This window comes from Tenrec ecaudatus, chromosome 4 (assembly GCF_050624435.1).
Source record: "Tenrec ecaudatus isolate mTenEca1 chromosome 4, mTenEca1.hap1, whole genome shotgun sequence".
Lineage (NCBI taxonomy): Eukaryota > Metazoa > Chordata > Mammalia > Afrosoricida > Tenrecidae > Tenrec > Tenrec ecaudatus.
The window spans coordinates 8,487,051-8,506,597 of NC_134533.1; the positions used below are offsets into that span (position 1 = coordinate 8,487,051).

The 19,547-nt window shown below is 58.4% G+C and overlaps 1 protein-coding gene across 20 annotated transcripts in view; it reads left to right on the forward strand.

Moving 5' to 3' along the window:
* Positions 1 to 19,547, forward strand: part of NRXN2 (neurexin 2) — a 114,286-nt gene that overhangs the window by 14,239 nt on the left and 80,500 nt on the right. For 12 of the 20 annotated variants that reach the window (XM_075545499.1, XM_075545501.1, XM_075545509.1 and 9 more), the window contains exons 3-4: positions 12,125 to 12,142; positions 17,790 to 17,819. The exons of 2 other annotated variants lie outside the window; for them this stretch is intronic. In XM_075545499.1, coding sequence (XP_075401614.1) covers positions 12,125 to 12,142; positions 17,790 to 17,819 — 48 coding nt within the window. The remainder of the gene's footprint in view (positions 1 to 12,124; positions 12,143 to 17,789; positions 17,820 to 19,547) is intronic. 6 more of the 20 variants (XM_075545500.1, XM_075545502.1, XM_075545508.1 and 3 more) reach the window with 2 other exon arrangements.

The window sequence follows — 19,547 nt, forward strand, 5'->3', positions numbered from 1 at the left end:
GCGGGTTTGAACTGCTGGTCGTGAGGTAGCAGCACTAGGCAGATGGGACTCCTGCAAGGGGTGGAGGCAGGGAGGAAACCAGGAGGGAAACAGATCTTACCGTGACTCCGGCTGCTTCCCAGACAGTGAGGCCCAGGCAGCTGGAAATGGGAGACCTGTCTTTGTCTTGAAGGCAAGGGGCAGATGGAATCTGGGAGCCTTGGGCCTGGAGAGGCAGTGCCTGGAACCTGGGGGTTGGGAATCAGGGACCCAGGGAGAAAGTGGAGAGAAATGAAAGCTGAGCTGCTGAGGGGCATGTGGTCAGGAGGGGGAGGTCTCGAGGAGGTGGGGGAGGAGGAAGAGGAGAAGGAGGGGGAGGTGATGGGAGAGGAGGAGGAGGGGGAGGGGAAGAGGAGGAAGAAAGGGATGGATACTGTGAAGAATTCAGAACAAAAGGAGAATGGGGAGCATCCACGGAGGGCAAGCAGTGACGTTGGCGTCTGCTTAGCGTTTCCTGGGAGCCTGGGGTGTTTGGGAGACCGTGAGAGGGCTGAGGGAGCTCTTGTGGCCTAGTGGTCATGCACTGGGCTGTGATCCTCCAGGTCGGCAGTTCGAAAGCATCAGCTACTCTGAGGAAGAAAGGCAGGGCTTTCTATTCCGCTGCAGAGGTCCAGTCTCAGAAAACCGCAGGGGCAGCTCTACCCGCCTTATCGGGCCATTGTGAGCCGACTCGATGGCAGTGAGTTTGATTGGGCTTGGTTTGGGCAGGTGAAGGGTTAATATGCCCAGCTGCTAGCTGGAGGTTCAAGTCCACTCAGGGACCCCTTGGGAGCAAGGCCTGTTGATCTCAGCGAAGATTTCTTCTGATGTACAAGGCCACCTGGAGTGCTGGGCTTGGGAGCTTCTCATGCATCCTCATGACCACTGAACCACTGTCCCCGCAAGGGGGGGTGCTTAGCGCAGCCCACTACCCGCCGTGTGGGGGGGCTTCCTGGGCTTACTCGGGGACGGGGCTTTATCAGAAACCCGCTGCTGTGTGTTGCTGGGAGGTGGTACCCAGTGGGGCCCAGCGCAGAGTGGCCCTTGGCACGGCAGGAGGAAATGCTGCCCAGTCCTGTGCCATCCTCAAGGTGGTCGTGTTTGGGTCCCTTGTCCAGCCATGTGCCCATCTGCCTCATCGAGGGTCTTCTTTTTGGCTGGCCTTGTACTTTAGCAGGTGTGATGTCCTTCTCCAGGGACGAGTCCCTCCGGGCACCAGAAAAACTGGCCTGGGCTCTAGGTAGGGTTTCAAGGCTGTTGGTCTTCAGGGGGTCAGAGAACCTCATCTTTCTCCCGCAGAGCAGCAGCGGTGGGTTTCCCCTTGCAGTTAGAAGTCTGATGCATACCTGGCAGTGTCCCCGGGGCTCTCAGTCCTCTAGTGTTGGTGCCAGGTGCCCGAGCCGGTTCTGAGTCCCAGCAGGAAAAGCGGCCCAGGCCTGCCGTCCTCACGACTGTCCTTACGTTTGGGCCCCTCCGTGCGGCCACGGTGCCCTTCCATCTCGATGAAGCTCGTCCCGTCACTTTACGGTGTCCCTCTCCAGGGACTGGTCTCTCCGACAACACGTCCTCATCCGTGGGATGAAGTCTAACCCTCCTTCTCTCAGGGCCTTCTCGGCCGGACTTCGTGGACACAGCTGTGTTTGTTCTGTGGACTTTCAGTATGCGCCCGCCCCCTCTTCCAGCACCGTCATTCAGACCCCCTGTTTCTTCTTCCGGCTCCTCTCTCCTGTGCCCCGGGTCCAAAGGTCCAACCTCCACGTGTGCAGGAGACAGAGGGAAATATCACAGCCTGGGGGTTTTATGATTCTCAGTCACATGTCTGAAAAGGCAGGACGTCACTTGATCGCTTGACTGCTGCTTCCGTGAGCATTGACTGTGGGTCCAAGCAAGACGAAATCATTGACAGCTGCGACCTTCCCTCCCGCCACGAGCCACCCCCAATCCCTAGAGCCACAGCCCCCCCTGCCCCCCATCCCCCCCCCCCGTTAGCCAGGAAGGCACTCCTGCCTCTGTCAGCACTTGGCCTGGTGCTGGGAGAGGGCAATAGACGTCACCCTCAGCCTCCCGGGTGGGGGGCCCCCAAAATGCCTCCACTGGGGTTAAGTGGGGCGGGGGTGAGGCAAGTTCATTCTATCACAAGACTCCACCGAATGGAATTATCTCCCATGAGACTCTTTCTAAATTCCTCGGCCCTCCTCCCTAAGCATGATACCGAGATGCCCCGAACCCTTCTTTATGAGTCAGGGGGGTGTGGGGGGCCCTACGCTTGAGATTTGTCCCTGCACAGAAAGACCACCCCCCCCCCCCACACTGCTGGGCTTGTGAGTCCCCTGGTCAGGGACCTCCACTTTCCCATGGGGGTCTTTGGAGGAGTGGCTGGGTGACAGCCTCCCTCCCAGTCCCCCGCTCCCTCTGAGTGTCTGAGGGCACGCAGGTCAGCTTTCCCAAGCACAGAGTTGGTGGTACCTCGGCCTAAACACTCAGCAGCTGACCCAAAAGCTGGCTGTTCGAACCCACCAGCCGCTCCCTGGGAGCCAGCGGAGACAGCCTTTTCCCACAAAGATGCAGCCCTCAGGGACACTTCTGCCTCACCGTGTGGGTGGTGGCCAGCGGTCAGTGTGAGCGTTACAGGCATCGAGGACCTGCCCCGTTGTCCTTGGGTGGTGCTGACAGTGATCGGGCTCAGCTGCCATGAAAGGTTGGCGGCTCAAGCCTGCCTCCAGGTGCCTCAGAAGAAAGGCCTGGTGATCTGGAGGCTTGAAAGACATTTGCCGTCGAGCGCCCGTAGGGACAGGTGGAGGGGTGTGGAGTGGATTGTGGTGGATGACTGAGAACTAGACGTGTAAGATCGTTTGGGTGCGTCTGATCACCCCGGCACACATGGGGTGGCCCAAGGTCAGAGCCGGCTTAACGTCGAGGGACTAGGTGTGAGAGTGAGGCCGGGGTCTGAGGGGCTGTCCTGTGCAAGGCGGACGGGTGCGATGCCCAGGTGTGATGTCTCTTTGACCCACCTCCCCAACCCCTCTCTTGGCCTGGACTTCATCCGAATCTGTTGGAATCTGGAATTCCTGGTGGATAAGACAAGGTGGGGCCATCCAGACATAGAAGGGAAGGTAAACAAGCGGCTATCTAGCTCGGAAGCAACAAAGCCCACATGGAAGAAGCACACCAGCCTGTGTGATCACGAGGTGTCGAAGGAACCAGTTATCAGGCGTCAAAGAACAAAATATCATATCACTGTGAATGAGGAGGGGAGTATGGAGTGGGGACCCAAAGCCCATGTGTAGACAATTGGACATCCCCTTACAGAAGGGTTGTGAGGAAGAGATGAGCCAGTCAGGGTTCAATGCTTCCCCACCACCCATCCCACTATCGTGATCCCAGTTCTACCTTAAAAATCCGGCTAGACTAGAGGATGGACACTGGTACAAATAGAAACTGGAAACACAGGGAATCCAGGACAGATGATCCCTTTCGGACCAGTGGTGAGAGTGGTGATACTGGGAGGATGGAGGGAGGGTGGAGTAGAGAGGGGGAACAGATTATAAGGATCTACATATAACCTCCTCCCTGGGGGAAGGACAACAGAAAAGTAGGTGGAGGGAGATGTTGGACAGTGTAAGAATTGACAAAATAATAATTTCTAAATTATCAAGGGTTCATGAGGGAGGGGGGAGTGGAGAGGGAAGGGAAAAATGAGCTGATGCCAGGGGCTTAGGTGGAGAGCAAATGTGAGAATGATGAGGGCAATGAACGTACAAACGTGCTTTACACAATTGATGTGTGTATGGACTGTGATAAGAGTTGTATGAGCCCCTAATAAAATGATTAAAAAAACAAAAGGACTTAGGGTCTCAGTGCCTGAGAGGCCATCCTCAGCTCTCACACTCAGCCCCTGTGCTCCTTAGGGCTTCATGAGTGACTCCAGGTGTCCGGGGTGGGGGCTGGAACTAACCTCGCAGAAGCTGCGTTCAGAGTCCAGGGAGGAAGACGCTGCTGTCACGTGGTGGAGAGCATGACTGTAGGCTGTGAGCCCTGGCCTTGCCCCTGCTGGCTCCGAGGGCCTGGACGGGCCACCCGTCCCAGTTGTTCTTCATTGTCCCGCTCCATGAGATGGACGTGAGGTACCGGAAGACGGAAATGGCACAGAGGAGCCCCTGTGTGTGTCTCCGAGGGTGGGTTCTTGGTGGGGATGTGACCTGGCCAGAGCTCCCGGGGTGGGCAAGGGGAGGGACGGACCCCCCCTGGAAGAGGAGTGCACACGGAGTGAGCTGCGTGTGCCAGGAGACACGTGTGCCAGGAGCTGAGTGAGGAGACCAGAGAGACTGCCTGCCGCCCTGTGGACTGGAAAGGCTTAGAGCAGTGGTTCTCAACCTGTGGGTCGCGACCCCTTTGGGGGGGGAGGGTCACGCGATTCATAACAGTAGCAAAATTGCAGGAATGAAGTAGCAAGGAAAATCATTTCATGCTAAAGGGTTACAGCATGCGGAAGGTTGAGGACCACTGGCTCAGGGGCAGCTTCTGGAAGCCCTGCCTCTGAGGTTAGTAGCCCGTATGTCCGATACCAGTCCGTAAACTGCTCTTTAGACTCATGCAGCACATGCCGTGACGCCGAGTGCAGGAGGAAAGACCACAGGCCAGTGGGTGGGAAGTCTTGTGGATCTAGTGGCGGTGGAAGCATCTCAGCGCTGGCGTGGGTCTCCACGTGGCTCCTCCAGCTCCAGGGCTCTGGCTCCATCAGTGTGGCTCCATGTGGCTCGTCAACAGGAACACAACGCAGAGGGAGTGTGTCCCGCCTCCAGGGAGGAAGACAGGAGTTCCCAGAATCCTCAGGAGAAGGCCGTGCCCACACGGAGGCCTGATTGACAAGCTAGACTGCACCCCTTTGCTCACGTTGACTGGAGATTATGTGACCGTCACACTGGGGTGCTAAGGTGGGCCCTCTCCCCAGCACTGTTACGGTGGGCCGTCATCTCTGCTTTCGGTGCCCTGGCCCCTCGGCCCCTCAAGGGAGGTGTGACCGTGTCGCCCGTGTTGGGGTGAGCCTAGGAGGCCACTCGCTGGCAGAGGGCCGGGCACGCTTTCCCCCATACTCGAGAAGCGATTTTAGTCTTCTATGACACACACATGCTTTCTGTCTTTTTCGGAGCCCAGCACTGTGCGAGCCGCTGGCTCCGGAGATGAATGAGGCGGCGTCCTCACTCTCGGAGATCACACGGCCCGGTCGGGGAGAAGACGTGTAAACACAACGACAATATAGATGTGATAAGCGGGGCGACCGTGGAAGGCTGCTCTGCCGAGCTGCCACCAAAGAAGGCCGATAAGCTTGTGCGGCTGTGGGCAGACGGAGGAGGGGCCCTGGGTCTTTAAGGAAGAGGGCCTGGCGCCCTGGGCGCAGGGAGAACACTTCCAGAGGAGGCATCTCGGGGTGAAGGGGGGTGGGGGGCAGGGGAAGGGGCTGGTGCCCGAGGTTGGGGGGAATCACGTGCTCATTCAGGTAAGATTTCCCTGAGCAGACGGGGCTTTCCCGTGGCCGATGCAGATGGCCACTTGCCGATCACTGACCGGTGGCCTGGACCGGCCCCACGGAGCCTCGGAAGACAGGCTTGGAGACCTGCTCCCGGAGGTTTCGGCCATTGCAAACCTCTGGGGGTGCTGCTCAGCTCGGCACCAGGAGTTGGGACCAGCCTCGGCTGGCTTTCTGATTTACTAATTTACATTTATGTCGTTCCCTAGTTATCTCGGGTTTTAGTTATTTATTTTAACAAGTCATTTTATTGGGGCTCGTACGGCTCTTACAGCAGTCCATACATCCACGGTACCAAGCACATGTGTCTGTGTGTTGCCATCATCATTTCCAAAGCGTTTTTTTTTTCTGCTTGAGCCTTTGGTATCGGCTCCTCTTTCCCCCCCTCCTTCACCCACCCTGCCGCCCTCGTGAACCCTCAATAATTTATAAATTATTTTTATTTTCACATTTTACACCGTCCGCTGTCTCCCTTTGGCTTTCTGATTTAAATCTGATTAGGGAGTGTTGGCAGGAGGAGAGAATTGGAGAGGAGAGACAAAAAAATTAATTAAGATACATTCAAACGCAGAATTGATTTTTTTTTTTTTGTGCTATTTCAGGCGTAGGGAGCTATTGAACAGAAACCCAGCGGGGGTGGGTGGCGGGACCCTCCCTTCTCTCTCCATGCCCCAGCTTCTCCGATTACTGGCCCCCTGCTGGCCCTGGCTGAATGTCCCAGCAGAGGCACCCCTGATGCTGACGCCCTAAGACAAAGCAAAATTCACAGTTGTGTGGCGTATAGTTCTGGGGGTTCCCACACATGCAGTGTCGCCTGTCTACCTTCCAGAGACAGGCCGAACCATTCTGCTGCCCTCTGCCTGCCTGTGACACACCTGTTCCCACCCCGAGCACTGGGCTTTCCTGGTGGGCCTCGGGGTTCCCATCCACTGCCCAGAAAGGTTATGAAGTTCAGGGGTCACCGGCCTGCAGCTTCTAGAGCCCTCTTGCTGGACACTTATTTCCTCTGTTAACACCTGTGACGTGTGGTTGGTCAGTGGCTCTCGGCAGAGAGCTGGTCGGGCATCTGGGGGAGGGGGACATGCCCAGGAGGCTCTGGGCTGGGCTGCTCAGAGGCAGAAAGTCGTGAGAGCCCCGTAGAGAGCCGAGGATGTGTGTGTGTGTGTGTGTGTTAGCATGGGCATATTTAGTAGGTCTGTCTGGTATGAGTCAGAATTGACATGATGGCAGTGGGTTCGTTTGTTTCTTGTATCTGGGACCTCAGGACCCTAGAGGACCGGGTTGGACCGCCCCCTTTGAGTTTCTGAAACTGTAATTGCTGGTGAGCATAGAGAGCCAAGAGTCTGCATTGACTCGGTGGCAGTGCGTTTGGGGATTTTTTGTGCCTCCCTAGAGAAAGAGGAAGTTTTCTATTCCTGCAGAGTTATCGTCTCAGAAACCCACAGGGACAGTTCTACCCTACCCTATAGGTAGGGCCACTCGGAGTCAGAATCATCTTGCTGGCAGTGAGCCTTGGCGTGTATCTGGTTCTGAAAGTCCTCTGGAGGAAGACGGGGTGGGGGGGTTTCTACTCCCGAGTTACAGTTTCAGAAACCCACAGAGGCAGGTCTATCCTGCCCCGAGGGTTGCTCTGATTTGGAATCCACTCAAGGGCAGTGAATTTGAGTTTGAAGGGGCCCTGAGGGCGCTGTCGAGTAAGCGTTGGAGCGTGCTACCCGCAAGGTTGGTGGTTTAAATCCACCAGCCCGCCTGGAGGCAGAACAACGAGGCCGTCCGCTCCCATAGAGCCTTACAGCCACAGAAATTCTGTGCCCTGCGTTAGGATTGACTCCCTGGCAGCCGGTTTGGTTTGGGGATCTGGTCCGCGGTGGTGCAAGTAGTTAAGCTCTCGGCGACGCACTGAAGTGCTGGGGCTTGAACTCCCCCCAGGGGTGCCTTGGCCAAAAGGCAACTGCTTTTGGCGGACTAAGGTGCGCCTGACCCAAGCCATGCTAATTTCAGTCGCCTCCTGTGCTTGTGAATGTTGGACATTGAAGCAGGAGGAGCAGGAAGAATCCATGCATTTGAACCATGGAGCTGGGGGAGACTGTGGAAAGCCCCCTGGACTGCCCGAAGAGCAAACAAACCTGTCTCAGAAGAAGCAGGGGCCCGAATGCTCCTTAGAGGCAGGGGCGGGGAGGCCCCGTGCTCAGTGGAGTAGAAGACCTTCCACGAGACGGACCGACCCCATGGCTGGCACGGTGGGGTCACCCACGGGGACAACTGTTACGACAGTGCAGACGGCGCAGTGCTTCATTCCGGTGTTCAGGGGTCACTGTGAGTCAGACCCCACTCATGGGCAACCACCTCATCTACTTTGGAAAGGTCACAAGGCCTTGCAAACGTCATGGCGTGTGTGTATGTGTGTATGTGGGGGGAGGGAGGAGGGAGGTGAGGGGGACTGCAGTTCTACTTGGCGACACGTGGGTCACCAGGGACTGGAATGGGCGTGATGGCAACAGGCGTCTGTTTTTGTTTCTGTCACCTGTGCCCGGAGGAGCGCTGGGCTGGGGCGGGCAGAGAGGCCAGTCAGCAGGAGGCTCTTGAGGTCGGACACCCGGGTGTGAGGGGCAGCGGGTGGGCACGAGGACCTCACCGGCTGTGTGCTCCTGGGACTGCCCCTGTCCCCTTTTCTGCGCCTTTTGCTTGCGGAGTGCAGCAGCCACGGGAAAACAGACGGAGGACACGTGTACGGCCCAGCTCAGCCAAACAGCGGCAGTAAGCCCTCCCGTGGATGTGGCCCTGTGTTCTTTTTCCACCCCACCCCTCAGCCTTCAGAATTTGATATTTTGATGAAACAATTTTTCTTAGCTTTTAAAAAAATAATGTTTTGGACATGCTGTAAGAGAGCAGTCCCTGGAGAAGGACGTCATGCTGGATAAAGTCGAGGGCCAGCGAAAAGAGGACGGCCCTCAACTGCATGGATGGGCACAGTGGGCCTGGGCGCAGGGACAGCGGTGAGGAGGGCGCAGGACTGGGCAGTGTCGGTCTGCTGTGCATTAGGTCACCAGGGGCCGGCACCGACTGGCCGCCTAACAAGATCAGTGTCCTGTCGTATGCGTCCTTAGGAGCTTAACCAACTCGGCGGAACAGAATCGCTTCTGATTTCTTCCCTGTTGTGAGCTGTGTGGCAGTCGCTTTATTTTTTTTCAGTCTTACTGGCATCGAATTCACGTATCATACAGTCAGGTCACATGAGGACACCACCCCCCTGTTTTCCAGGGGTGCGTACTACTATCCCCTGCCATCGCTCGTTGGGTCCGCGCTGCCCCTCTGTGCACGCGCACCCACATTTATTGTCCGTTCCTCGACCGGCGGGCTCTTCGGAGGTCTCCATGTTTTTGCTCCTGTGGACAACGCTGCAAGGAACAGGGGTCAGGCGCGAGGCATCCCCGGACATGGGAGGAGGACCGTGCCACCAGGCTGCCGGGGGCGGCTGCGCGGGGCGTCTGTGCGGGGGTGGGGGGGACGCCGAGCAGGGTCTCAGTGGCGGCGACCAGAGATCAGAGGTGGGCAGGACAGGCAGGTGTGAGCTGTCCCGGTTGCCAAGCGGGACGAAGAGAGAGGGGTGCAGAGGGCAGGGTCGGTGTGTGTGGGGGGGGGGCGCGGGAAGCTGTCCGTGAATCAGAGAAAGAGGAGGGCGAGGTGGAAGCGCAGGAACTGGCTGCTTCAGCTCAGGGTCCAGCGTCCCCGTCCCTCTGTGACCGACGTCGAGGACAGGCGGGAATCATTTTTTGGAAAGCGCTGCCACCACGGATTATCGAAAGAACAAAGAGTACCCGCTGCCCACCGCTGCCCACCGGGGCGCCTCGTTTGCCCAGGTGCTGGTGAGATGCTGCTTCTGCTGGCCGTGCCCAGTGCCCCCCACTCGGGCCCAGCGGAAGACAGACGCGGAAGACAGACGCGAGCCCTGGCTTCCCCCAGCGTTTTCCCGGGAGCCTCTTTAAGGAGCCGGCTCCGCCCCGCCGCCCCGCCCCCCCCCCCCCCCCCCCCCCCCGTAATGCGATGCTGCGTGTTGAATGCAGCGGGAGGAAGGTCGTTTGTGTCTAGGTGTGTGTGTGTGTGTGTGTGTGTGTGTGTGTGTGTGTGTGTGTTTTGGGGGGCACTGCTTGCCCGGAGGTAGAAAGGAGTCCCTGGCTGTGCGGATGGTTAACACCCTCTGAAAGGCTGGTCTCTGAGTCCACTCCGAGGAACTGCGGAAGCAAGGGCTGGTGACCGGTTTCTGAAACAGCAGCCACGAAAGCTCCGGACTTGCCAGGGGCCCCCGGAGGTGCAAGGGGAAAGCAAGCGGAAAGGATCTCAGCAGGGTGTGCCCACTGTGTGTGATGGGTGTGGCGTTTGCACTCAGCTGTGTGCATGCCCTGTGTGTGTCACTGGGGGGCAAAGGGCTGATGGGTGGCAGTGCTGGCTTTGCAGAATCTATTGGAGCCCCCCTCCCCGCCACTCCCAGCCCCCACCCTCAACGAATGAGCAGACAGTGTGCAGTGGGGCTGTAGAGGGGGAGGAGGCCAAGTGCATGTACACATGTGTGAATGTGTGTGTGTGTGCAGAGCAGCTGTGTATGTGTATACAGAGGATCTGTGTGTGTGTATTGATAAGCTGTGTGTGTGCAGAGCAGCTATGTGTGTGTACAGAGGATCTGTGTGTGTGTGTGCTGATGAGCTATGTGTGTGTGCAGAGCAGCTGTGTGTGTGTACAGAGGAACTGGGTGTGTGTGTGTGTGTACTGATGAGCTGTGTGTGTGCAGAGCAGCTGTGTGTGTACTGATGAGCTGTGTGTGTGTACAGAGGAACTGGGTGTGTGTGTGTGTGTGTGTACTGATGAGCTGTGTGTGTGCAGAGCAGCTGTGTGTGTGTACTGATGAGCTGTGTGTGTGTACAGAGGAACTGGGTGTGTGTGTGTGTGTGTGTGTACTGATGAGCTGTGTGTGCAGAGGAGCTGTGTGTGTGCAGAGGATCTGTGTGTGTGTGTGTGTGTGGGTACTGATGAGCTGTGTGTGTGCAGAGGATCTGGGGGGGTGTGTATACAGAGGAGCTGGGTGTGTGTGTGTGTGTGTGTGTATGTGCTGATGAGCTGTGTGTGTGCAGAGCAGCTGTGTGTGTGTGTGTGTGTGTGTGTGTAACCGCATGCTGAGCTCCTCCTCCCCTGCCTGTAGCTCGCTCACAGCCCCCTAGAAGGAGGGCTTGCTGGCAGTCCTGTCTGGAGTTGGGGTGTTGGGGTCCTTTTAAAATGCAGACCGGCGCGCAGCCTGCTGGGCTGGAGCTCTGCGCCTCTTGTTTACTTCCTACTCTCCTTTGTAATAATTGTTTCATATTTTTATTATCCCTTTGACATGCTAAGGCAAACAGACTCACTGCCAGCAAGGCGATGCCGGCTCTCAGCTGCCCTGCAGGACAGGGTAGAACTGCCCCTGTGGGTTTCCCAGACCGCAGGTCTTGACGGGAACAGAAAGCCCCGACTTCCTCCCGAGGAGCGGGGGTGGTTTCAAACTGCTGACCTTGCAGCTCGGAGCCCAACGCGTACCCACGACACTGCCAGGGCTCCTTGTGACACGCCAGTTTCGTTTTTAAGAATTTACCGGTTGTATGGACACAATTCGCACAGCCTACGCGTTGGTGGTGTCAATGTATCAAAAAGAGCTCCGCAGTCGCCGCCACATCAGATATAGGGCAGTTCTCTTTCTGGGCCTCACTGGTAGCTCCCCGTTTACCCCCAGGCTGTCCACCGTGACCCTAACAAACTGTTCATCCAGTTACTGCCTCTTCAGACTGACTTAGCTTCTCTCCTGGGCCACAGGACGAGCCCCCAGCCCCGCAGGCCCCAGGGGGCTGGCGGGGACAGGGTGGTGGTGGTGTGTGTGTGTGTGTGTGTGTGTGTGTGTGTGTGTGGATAAGGTCCAAAAATGGACCTTCTCGCCCACCCGCTTAGAGCCCCCCCTTCCAGCACCTGACACAACCACGTGAAAAAGGGCTTTGGGCATCACAGAATGGGACCGGGGAGGGCCCTTCCCAGCCCCTCATTTCCACAGAAAGGAGGCTGGGACTCAGAGAGGTTGGGAGTTTGGCAAAGAGGCCACACAGCATTCTGCTGGGGCCCTGCGCTGAGGGGAGGGGTGTGGGTCGGGAGGCAGAGGCTCCCGGCTGGCGCCGATGCACTGGGCACCTATGTGTGTCAGTGTGTCACTGACCAAATGCGTGCGTGTCCCCCGTGAGGCGGTCACTGCAGCGAGCCTGTCCCCATCTGTCTCCAGTCTGAAGGGATGCTGGGGGAGGAGCCGGCCTGCAAGTCCGGAAGGCCAGCTGGTGCTGCCCTGGGGCTGGCTTCCCCTCTCCACCCCTGGGCCTCAGTTTCCTGAAATGCGACAGAAGTGCCCATTTGGTCTGACTCGGAGGGTGAGGCACTGCCTCTGGTGTCCTGATGTGGCGGTGGGGGTGAGGATCCTGGGCCCGCTCTCTGCACCCCTGCTAACAGCTCTGCTCCTCTCTCTCTCTCTCTCTCTCTCTCTCTGCCTTGCTCTTCTCCGCACCACGCTGCCTGCAGAGGAGCACCCCGTGGAAGGTGAGTGTATGCCGGGTCACTGGGGTAGCCGCCCATCACCGTGGGGGGGGTCCTGTGCCAGGGGGTGCGGCTGGCCACCTAAGCATCTTCTCCCTGCCCCTATCGGAGCCCCTAGGGGAAGGCCTGGTGGGCTTCCTGTTGGGGTGGCCTGGGACCACCTCCTGGTTCTTCTGGGGTGAGAGGACATGTCCCGGCCCCCAGCAGGCCCCTGTGTTCCCGCTGAGTGTCACCTGCCCCAGCTGCTGCTGCCCTTCCTGAGTACTTGAGGGGCAGGAAAGGGACGGTGGGGGGCATTGGGGCAGAGGGAGGGGCTGGCAGGACTCTCAATGCTCAGACTGTGGGCCCACAGCTCCGCCCAGCTGGATGGGAAGCCCAGATGGGCAGCGGCACCGGGGAGAGGAGGGGCGGGCAGGTAGAGGTGCCACTTCAGAGGCCTCCAGGTGGTGGTAGACTCTACTCTGGGGCCTGCCGTGGGGTGCAGGTGGGCTGGGGACCACTGTCATTGCAGGTAGAGAGTGGGGGCCCACTCTGGGTGCCCCTACTTCTCCTCCTGCCCCTGCTTCAGCGTGCCAGAAGGTAGGGGTGGCCTGCTGCTTCCTCGGTCTGGGGCCCAGGTGTGGGGAGCCCGCTCTCCTGGGGGGCCTCTCAGCCCACCCTTTGCTGTGTCTCTCCATCAGCACTCTCCCCCACCTGTGCCCCTTTAAATTCTCTCTTCCTTGGGGGCTCCATCCTGGGGACCCCCTCGGGGAATCTTGCTTGGTCACTGTGCAGCCCAGCCTCTACGGGTCTCTGTCTGTCCCTGGACCGTCCGCTCTGCTGTCCTTCCTTCTCTGGGGCAGTCAGAGCTGGCGAAGGGCGGCAGGAGAAGTTGAGAGGGGACTACAGCTGTCACCCCTGCCCCCTTGTTCTCTTCTCTTGGAAACTTGGAAGTGGGAGCGGCCTTACCAGGCCCATGCTGGGAGCCCCAGGAGACGGGGCTCCCCAGCGGGAAAGAAAAGGGGACTTGGCCTGAGTGGGCACAGGGGCCTGTCATCCCCTGTGGGCTCCACAGTGTGGCTATCCTCTTTCCAGGGCATCCCCAGCCGTGTGTGTGTGTGTGTGTGTGTGTGTGTGTGTGTGTGTTTCACACCTCTGGGTCCACCCGTCATTCGAGGCCATTTGTCCTGTGTGGTCATGGGTCTCTGTAGGCCTCTGCCTCTGTGTGTGTGTGTGTGTGTGTGTGGCACTCCTGCGCCTGTTGCGCTGTGATAACACCCCCTCGTCCCCCCGGCACTGTGTGAGTGCTTACCTTTGTGTCAGGGTGGGTGGGCGGCTGCCGTCTGGTGGACGCGGCCTTCTGAGGGCTGCAGATAAGATTTAGCGATGAGGTGACTTTTACTTTGCTCCTGATGTCACGTCTGCTCGGGAACAAAGGGAAGGATGTCCCAGTGCAGGGAGATGGGGTGCAGGGGAGGGTGGGCCAGGGGTGAGGGTAGGTAGGGCTGCAGAGGCTGAGGGGGGTCAGGACAGCAGGGGTAGGGGTACAGTAACCTGGAGATGGGGTGGGGGGAGGAAAGGAGACAATTCTTTCCGAAGCTTGCAGCCAGACAGGCAGTGGGCCAGCTGGGTTCTGGGGACGTGTGCAGAAAGAGATCTAGCCGACTATGCAATAGTGTGTCGTTAGTGACTGTGTGGGTGTGTCTGAGGTTGTGTTGTGTTGTGTGTGTCTTTGTGTGACTGCAGGGGTGTGTCCCTGTGTGATGAAAGTATGAGTATGAGGGTGAGTGTGTAAGGTGAACATGGGGTACATATGGGAGTGTGCATGTGTGAGTGCAGGTGTGGGGTTGCATATTTGATAGCATGTGAGGGTATGGTGTTTAGATGAGTATGCACATGTGAGTGAAAACATGAGGGTGGAAGTTGTGAGCGTAGACGGCATGTGAGTGCAAGTGTGAGCTTGTGTGTGGATTGCATTCACCAGTGTATGTGAGTGCTCGTGTGTGCCTGTGAGTGCATGAGAGCTGGGGTATGGATATGTGCGTGCAAGTGTGTATGTGTGTGCATTGCACGAGTACATGTATGTGTGTGAATGTGTGAGTGAATGCGCACACGTGTGCATGGGTGAGTACATGTGTGATCGTGTGAGTGCGTGTGTGTACATGTGCCGCATGTCCATGAGTACATGTGTGCATGTGGGAGTGCATGTGTGAGTACATGTGCTCATGTTAGTCCATGTGTGCATGTGGATGCGTGTGAGTAGATGTGTGCATCAATGAGTGAGTGTGTGAGAGCTTGTGTGGGCATGTGCATGTGTCAGTGAATGTGTGAGAGTGAGAGTTTTGTGTGAATGCATGTGTGCGCATGTGAGTACGTGCGTGTAAGTGCATGTGCGTGTGAGTGCGTGCATACGTGAGCTTGTGTAGGTGTGTGCATGTGTGAATATGTGTGTGCGTGAGTACCTGTGTGTGTGAGTGCATGTGTGTGTGAGAGTACGTGCCTGTGAGTGCATGTGAGTGCGTGCATGCGTGAGCTTGTGTAGGTGTGTGCATGTGTGAATATGTGTGCTTGTGAGTGCATGTGTATGTGAGAGTACATGCCTGTGAGTGCACGTGTGTGTGTGAGTGCGTGTGTATGTGAGCTTGTGTAGGTGTGTGCATGTGTGAATATGTGTGCTTGTGAGTGCATGTGTGTGAGTGCATGTGTGTGTGAGTACGTGCCTGTGAGTGCATGTGTGTGTGTGAGTGCGTGCATACGTGAGCTTGTGTAGGTGTGTGCATGTGTGAATATGTGTGCGCTTGTGAGTGCATGTGTGCATATGTGTGAGTACGTGTGTGCACACATTAGTGTGAGTGAATGCAGAGTTTGTGTAGGTGTGTGGATGTGTCTGTGAATGTGTGAGTGTGTGAATACATGTGTGCATGAGTGCTCGTGTTAGCGTGCATGTGTGAGTACATGTACGTGTGAGTACGTGTGTGCATGCATGAGTGTGAGTGCGTGTGAGCTTGTGTAGGTGTGTGCATGTGCCAGTGAATGTGTGAGAGTTTGTGTATGAGTATGTGTGTATGTGAGTGCTTGTGTGAGAGTGTAAGAGTTTGCGTGTGAGTGTAACCAAATGGCCATGGGTCTGGTGGGCAGTGGGTTTGCCAGGCACTGGGGCTTTTGGCCCTGAAATCCCACCCTCGCCACTGCCTCAGGTCTAGCTCCTCCTGGGGCCCCAGTCCCCCTGCCCTTCCCCTGCCGAGCCCCCCTGGCAGGAAGACGAGACCCAGAAGCAGCCCTTGGCAGTGCCACCCACCGCCACTCTTGGCTTCCTAGGGCTGATGCCACAGGCACATGGATGGGGGGGCTGTTTAAGAAAGCCCCCACTGCATTTGGGCTCCCTCCGGGGTCTGAAGTGGGGTGCTCTCAGATGGACGGCAGCTGGGCTTTGGGGGGCAGCCTCAGCCAGGCCCACAGCACAGAGGGAAGTGGTTTCCTGCACCAAGCTGGCTGGTGCCGTCATGCCTGAGGGAGCCCAGCAGCTGGTTGCTGTGGCGACGGAGGGAGAGTACCGCATGCTAATGAGGTGACTCTGGCCTGTAGTGCTCTCCGCCTGCGATATCCAGCAAGGGCCTGAGGTGGGACAGGGCGGCCGGGGGTGGGACGAAGGCCAGATTTTGAGCGGCCACTGGATGTGGGCTTGCCCTCTGGGTCCTGGATTTAGCGGGTATGGCTCGGATGCTGGGAGGTCCTGGGGAAGAGCCGGGGCAGCGGGCGCTCAGCGCCAGATCAAGACTCAGTCCAAATGTCTGTGTTCTAGATGAGGCCTAGGAGCTGGCCTGGGTCCAGCTGACCCCTCCCCCAACTGCCCTCAGAGCCAGGGGTGGGCAGAAGAGGGCTGTGGGAGCCATCCGCCCACGTTTTCCCACGGCCCAGCCTTGGACCCCACCATGCCCTCCTCTGCCCCTGTCATTCTGGCCAGCAGCCTCCCCACTGATGCTCTCTGCCGCTTCAACCTTGAGACTTCTGAGCCAAACAAAGGTGTCAGCGGCCCCTTCCTGAGCCGGTGGGCCGACATTGTAGGGGGATGGGGCATAAGGCTGGCGATCCCTGCCTCGCTCTGGGGCCTGTGTGCCAACTTCCAGAGTGAGCCATCCTTGGTGGGTGCCCTCTGGGGAACTGGTCCAGCGGCCAGATCCCACCCCCTGGGACTGAAGAGGCTCTAGCTGGGGCCGACAGGTTCCTTCAGGGCCCTGGTCATCCTAGGTGCCGACACCCGCCTGCTCTCATCTGCTGTCTCGGACATAGGACTTGGGCCGCTGGCTTTAGAAATTCAGCTGTGGGATCGCTTCTGAGAGGTTCTGGCCAGGGAAAGGTGGCTCCAATTCAGGATGGAGGCACTTGGGAGTCTTCTTTGGCCCTCCTTCTGGGAGACCTCAAGTTCCGGGGGCCGGTGACTCCTCCCTGGATGGTACCCCACCTTCCATGCAGGAGGCTTGCAGGAGCCTTGGAGGCCCGGTGGTTGGTTTTGCATTGGGCTGCTCACCTCAAGGTTGGCAGTTCGACACCACCAGCAGCTGTTCCTTGGGAGAAAGATGGGCCTTCCCCGGCGTCTGGTAAAGATTAAGCCCACACGGGCAGCTGTCAGCTGTCGCTTGCCCTCGAGGGTCCCTTATGAGGGAGAACTGTCTCTGGCTGTGAGGGGCAGGGGGAGGGGGACCTAGGCCCTGTCTCTGCCAGGGCACCTCATGTGGAGCCAGCGCCCGTCTGTCTGTCTGTGGACGCCAGGGTGGGGTGCTGGGAAGCTGAGTGGGGACCCGTGGAGCTGAAGGAAGGCCCGGAACTCTGCTTCCCAAACTCAGGCAGTGGGAACCACAGCCCATGGGGCGAAGGCGTTTTGCTCTTGGGGGGGCATGGGGCAATTGTGGTGGGGGCCCTGCAGCAGGCCCCACACAGCTTGTGGGAGGGGCTAGAACTGAGCAGGTGTTGTCCAAGCCCTCCAGCCTTGGGCAGGGCCTACCTCCCATAGGGCCGCCCCTCCCCACTCCCTGCCAGGGTGTAGGGGAGCGCAGGAGGTGGGTGGTGGGCAGTCCTGCCCGTGCTAACAGGACACTCTCTCTCTCCCCAGGTGGCTTATAGTTTGTGTCTGTTTTCTTTTCTTCTCCATCTGAATCGTTTTTCTCGTTGACCGTTTTTTTTTCTCTCCGCCTCCCGGAAGAAAAAAAAAAAGAAAAAAAGAAAAAGGAAAAAGCAGGCCCCCCTCCCGCTCCCCCAGTCTCAGGCCTACCTTTTCCTTTTTTTTTTTTTTCCGGCAAGAAGAAAAAAAAAGAAACCAAAATCTCCCCCTTCCCCCCCAGCCCCCACCACAGCGCCTCCTGCCCAGTCCTCTGGCTCGGCCTGTCCCCCCCACACCCCCTCTCTGGCGCCCCTGGTCTCTCTCTCTCTCTCCCCTCTGTCTCGGCATCGGCCCTCCCCTCAGCTTCAGGCTGGGGTCCCCGATGCCTGTCACAAGTTAAAAAGGGCTTTTAAATTGTGGCAAAGAAAGCTTCGTTTTTTCTTTTTTTGGTTCCTCCCCCCTCTCTGGCTGATTTTGATGACTCGTGTTTTCTTTGTTTCTTCCCTCTTTTTTTTTCTTTCTTTTTCTCTCTCTCTTTTCTTTCTGTCTCTTTTCTCCTTCCCCCTTTCCAAGGTCCAGCTCACCTGACGTTAAACAGCGAAGGTATGGTCTGAAGTTTTGGTTTGACTTGGATGTGGATGGTTCTCAACCTGAACGCTTGGATTTTCTGTCCCCCCCTCCGCCCCGCCCCTCCTACGACCCCCCCCCAAGACGCACCGCCCTGTCCCCCGCCCCTCCTGGGCCCTCTGCCACCTGCCCGCCTCCTCCCTTCCCTCCCCACCTTTTTCCTCTGCCATTTCGGGGTTTTGTTATTTGGGGGGGCGGGGGCGGGGGTAGGGGTGTGTGTCCTTGTTCGTGCTGCCCCCCACCTCTGGCCCCTTTCCCTCATCTCACCTTGGTTTCTGACATCACGCGATGTTCGAAGGCCCGCCTGTCTCCATCGTCCTTGGCGCACGCGTGCTCCTGGTGGCGTGGCTGTTCTGTGTTCTCACTCGCTCCTGCCACTCATTCTGAGCATTCTTTCTTTCCGTGAACCCAGGGAAGAGAGCGAAGCCCCGCCCGCCCCTAGGGGAACAAGGAGGGGAAAGGGGGTGCAGGGGCGAAGGGGCAGGATGGCTCCCCCCTACATCCTGCCTGGGCCCTTGGAATCCCGTAGGACAGATGAGGACATGGGGTGCAGAGCGACAGGGCCATGGCTGGATGGGGAGACTGCTGGCGTAGGGGTTGGCTCCCCTCCACCAGCCCTGACCGGAGCAAACCGGAACAGACCCCTGACTGGGTGCCCCACCCTGCCCTGGCCCTCCCATGCCCCACCCTGCCCTGGCCCTCCCATGCCCCCCACTCAAGATCTCAATGATCTCAGGTGGCTGGCCGGCCATGTCCCTAGTCACTCGCCGCTCAGCCTGCCTAGCTCAGTCCTCTGTTGGTGCCCCAGAGGGACAGACAGGGCTCCTTGGCCTGTAGGCGGGAGGGTGGGGGGGCACGGGAGGAGGATGGAAAGCTTGGTGGGGGGAGGGTGTCACGTGGGGAACACTCACATAGGTGGGGTGCAGGGAGTCTGGCAGGGGCCTGCAAACAGGAAGTCCCAAGTCGGGAGTCCTCATACTCTTCTGGCCTCTCAGGTTCCTGTTCTGGGGGAGTTGGAGGGTGCTCACCTTTGTCATGGAGGAAGGCCCCAAGGCTCTCCCAGAGCTGCCCCAACAGCCCACAGCCAAGATGATGCGGTCTGACTGTGGGTGGGGATGTCCTGGGCTGGGATTAGAGCGAGCGTCCAGAGGGGCAGCTTTGCTCCCTATGTGAGTGCCCTCCCCCTGTTGCTACCCCACGGAGGCTGCCTGGGACCCATGTGCCCTTAGGGAAATGGGGTGCCGAGAGGGCGGGGGAGGTCTGGGTGTTGAGGAAGGAGAAGCAATTCCCAAACAGGGGCTTCCCCACCCAGGATGAGCTGCCCCTGGCTGTGCCTGCCCTTCTCAGGGAGAGGACACACAGGGTTGGTGTGTGGTGTGTGGAGCGTGGGGGTGTCAGGTGGGCTGGTGAGGCTGCTGAGGAGCCGTGAGCTCTGGTCCTGCCAAAGACTGCCTGCTAGCCTTTGGAGGGGGAGGGCAGTGGGCCCCACGTGAGGCTCAGGGCCCTTGGAGTCTAGAGCTGGGCTGCACCAGTCAGATGGGGAGCTGGAACCCCAGCGAGCCCTCCCTCCAACCCCTGGGGGCTGATGGGTCTAGGGGGCAGCTGCTCCCTAGCTTGTGTCACCTGGATCCTTTGCTGGAGGTCCCACGGCACAAAGGCCGTACCTCCAGGGCCCGCCATCATCTCATGGCGGGGGTGGGATGG